Here is a 3,234-nt window from a genome sequence, read left to right as displayed (position 1 = left end):
TATGTATATATCAAGTAAATCCACTCGTTAAGAGGTACAAGCAATCAAATGTTCTCAATGTCATATCCCACGAGTGTCTATCCTTGTATGCAGTGTATGACAATCGGATCTAATACTTCACACGCTGTAATCTTTCCACCTTGGTAGGGGCCAAATATAAGCGACTTATCGATGGAAGGGAATGTACTGTACGAGTAAGGTGTATCGCTGTAGGCAGACATCTTGCAATCCATTGTGAGGGAAGCCTGCCATTGGATGAGGAGACTAGTGCTAGCTGTGCGAGGTAAATTGAATATGTGGTCGACTATGTCGTGGCCTGTGCATGTGGGGCTGTCAGTGCGTAAGAATTTATCGATAAGACATGGCTCACACCGCACAGTCATTGGCTGATTCAATCACAACACTTTGCGCTTTACTATCTGTTCATGCACACTGCACAAGATCAACAAATATCTCTCTCTCTTTGTGCTTTACCATCTGTTCATGCACACTGCACAAGATCAGCAAATATAAATCTCACTTTGTGCTTTACTATCTGTTCATGCACACTGCACAAGATCAACAAATATATATCTCACACTGTTTGTTCCGCATGTGCCGTCCACGTACAGTGAGCCGCAAACCTCGGACGTAGCTGAGAGGGTGTCTATAGTACATTCGACTCGTATCATGGCCACCAAATACGTGAAACGTATTGAGGTGGATGAAAATGGCACTCGTATTACGGGGAGATGTGCTGACTTGCCAGGCCTTTGGTTGGACATACGAAACTCGATTGTATTCCGTTTATTGTCGTTCTTCAAGCAGCACGTGCAGGTGGGTCGCCGTGTAGGGGTGGATGTGCACGCCTTGATGAAAGGCCAGGCAGCCAGCGCCTACTATCGGATCTCTGCCGCTGGAATATGTTTTTAGTTCAACAGAAACACAGCATAACAGACTTCCCGTTTGTTAGGGCTGTGCCATTGGCAGAATACATATACCACTTGGGCTAAAATTGAGCGAGCGTCAACATCTCTGTATCCGATGCGTAATCACTGAGTCAGTATTGCTGTGCGTGTGTGTAGCCCAAATTAACATCCCCACTCTAATTCCCGCTCTATATATCTTCCATTGAGTTTATTTAGAACTCCAATTGTACCGCTTACCTGCAGGTTCTTGTTTTAACCACGCATGATTATCCGTGGCTTGTTTACTAACCTAATACACAGGGTATTGATCGGTGTTCGCTGGCTGGTCTCATGCCGGAACTACAGCTGCGCATATTCTCAATGGTACCGGCGCGGGACATGTGCGCTCTATCACAGGTGAGCATGTGTGATAGGAAGTGTTGATGATATGATCCCCATCGAACCAAGCACTTTCACTTTAGTTCATTGAAGGCCAATCCGGTGGTAGTCTGCCTTATTTTACACCTGTGGAAAGATACCCTCAGAACACTCGCCCTGGTCCTGTCCCAAGGACATTTAGGGCTGACCCATCACTATTGATATTCGGACACTTTTTCGCATAGACGTGCCGGGCCTTTCGAGTGTTAGCAACCCATGACGATCTCTGGAGACGACTCTTGAAGATACACTTCTCCGCACACGTGCCAATCGAAATGTGAGATCAACTTCGAATCGGGTACTATAAGGCCTGTTATCGTATTCGCTGTATTAGTAGAAGCACGTGCAAGCGTCCATTGGTCATGCAGCATGTGCCGCTGAACACAGCCCGCAGTCTGCGTAGCACTCGTGAGCAGATTTTTCGAATGGCTGCGCACGCAAATGTGCTTAAACGTACGAGCTGATCCTGTCTGTGAGTGGTATTGTCCTTGTGCATGTACTTGGAATGGTCGTGTTGTTGCGTATGGCTTTCGAGTGGTCATCTCTACCCGAAAGTGTTATGAAGCAGTACGTGTGCATTCCTTTATTTTAAGTACGGCCTGGTATGTCTCGAAACGCATCCGTGTATATATGTAGGTCGTGAGAACGACTGTCCTCTATATGCGTCTGATTATAGTAGGGTGTTATTTTCTATTACATTGTTGCACCCACCATGCATAAAAAACAACCGCGTGCGAGATTAACGACAATAGTTAGATGCTTCTAGAGAATCGCACTGAAGTAGCCCACCGAGATACCAGCGATACATCACACTTAGCTGTTTTCATACCTGATTTTTTTTTGACCTGTCACATCACTCACAGGGATTCGCCGCATGAACCTGGAAAGTACAAAAAGACATTCGCACGCCTTTACGCACAAGACACACGCAGTCGAAGGGAGCTACACGATGCCTTCCGGCCGTTCTCGTTCTTGGTGGACAGGCCTATGTATATGACAGGCTACTTCCCAGGTGTGCTGATTCATTGCTAGCTTAACATTTACAGACTATTCACAGACTATTAGATATCCCTATAGTACAATCATAAACCAATCTTCCCCAGCGCATGTTCCCGTAGGCAGCGAATAAACCCAATTGAAGTTTGTTGTGCGGGTGCTCAGATGTGGTTTTGTTGTGTAGAATTGATACGCCCACAGTCGGATGTTCCGGCTGCTACACTAATGCTTGCCTGTTGGAGAGGCCCTGTCGATCACATTGAATGTGTTGTACACAGCTAGCCCGCATTTGTGCTCACTTCAACCCTTTTAACTCGTTCGTGTGTTTCTATTTCGTCTGGTGCATTTTAATTCCGTACCTGCCTTTGCCGTATGTACCGCACTCGCACCGTAGCTTGCACACAGTTTACGTACTTACGCTGTTATGTTATTTCCTTCATTTATTGGAACATCATTAGAGCTTCTCGGCAACCAGCCTTTGTCATTGTTCGAACCCGGTGAGCCTTCTTGGAGCATAGGCGACCGTGTCCCGGGCATGGGACATCGGATCTCCCCAAGCAGCTTTCTGTCACCGATGACGCCCCACACGTACTCGTCATACTATGGCAGTTTGATATAAACCACCTGCACTATTACTTTGAAATTAAACCATGCAAGATCAAAAGCTTGTAAATAGATGGTTTCTACTTCGAGACAAAACATGCACGATCAAAAGCTTGCAGATGTGTCCATGGAGATTCGGTTTCGAGAACAACGTTGTCACTGTTTGCTGCTTAAAATATCTGAAAGATGTTCAGGGTGGACTGAGCTCAAAAGGACATGCTGGAGCGTACTTGTTATCTCCTGTGGTATATCTAACGCACGTGTATCTGTCGGACCACGACAGCTTGTTTACTCGCCAAATACTTCCGGT

General features: G+C 46.1%; 1 protein-coding gene across 2 annotated transcripts in view; it reads left to right on the top strand.

Moving 5' to 3' along the window:
* Positions 1-3,014, top strand: part of SARC_09384 — a 4,756-nt gene extending 1,742 nt beyond the window's left edge. The window contains exons 2-7 of one of the 2 annotated variants that reach the window (XM_014296605.1): positions 148-283; positions 612-816; positions 1,209-1,304; positions 1,511-1,602; positions 2,189-2,337; positions 2,780-3,014. In XM_014296605.1, the coding sequence (XP_014152080.1) occupies positions 148-283; positions 612-816; positions 1,209-1,304; positions 1,511-1,602; positions 2,189-2,337; positions 2,780-2,940 (839 nt within the window). In that variant the 3' untranslated portion in view covers positions 2,941-3,014. Of the gene's footprint in view, positions 1-147; positions 284-611; positions 817-1,208; positions 1,305-1,510; positions 1,624-2,188; positions 2,338-2,779 lie in introns of both variants that reach the window. The other variant, XM_014296604.1, reaches the window with a different exon arrangement.
* Positions 3,015-3,234: the final 220 nt, after the last annotated feature.

Source organism: Sphaeroforma arctica (assembly GCF_001186125.1).
Source record: "Sphaeroforma arctica JP610 unplaced genomic scaffold supercont1.947, whole genome shotgun sequence".
NCBI classification, from domain to species: domain Eukaryota; class Ichthyosporea; order Ichthyophonida; genus Sphaeroforma; species Sphaeroforma arctica.
The sequence above is the reverse complement of the archived record's forward strand: the minus strand, read 5'-3'. Positions and strand labels throughout refer to the sequence as shown.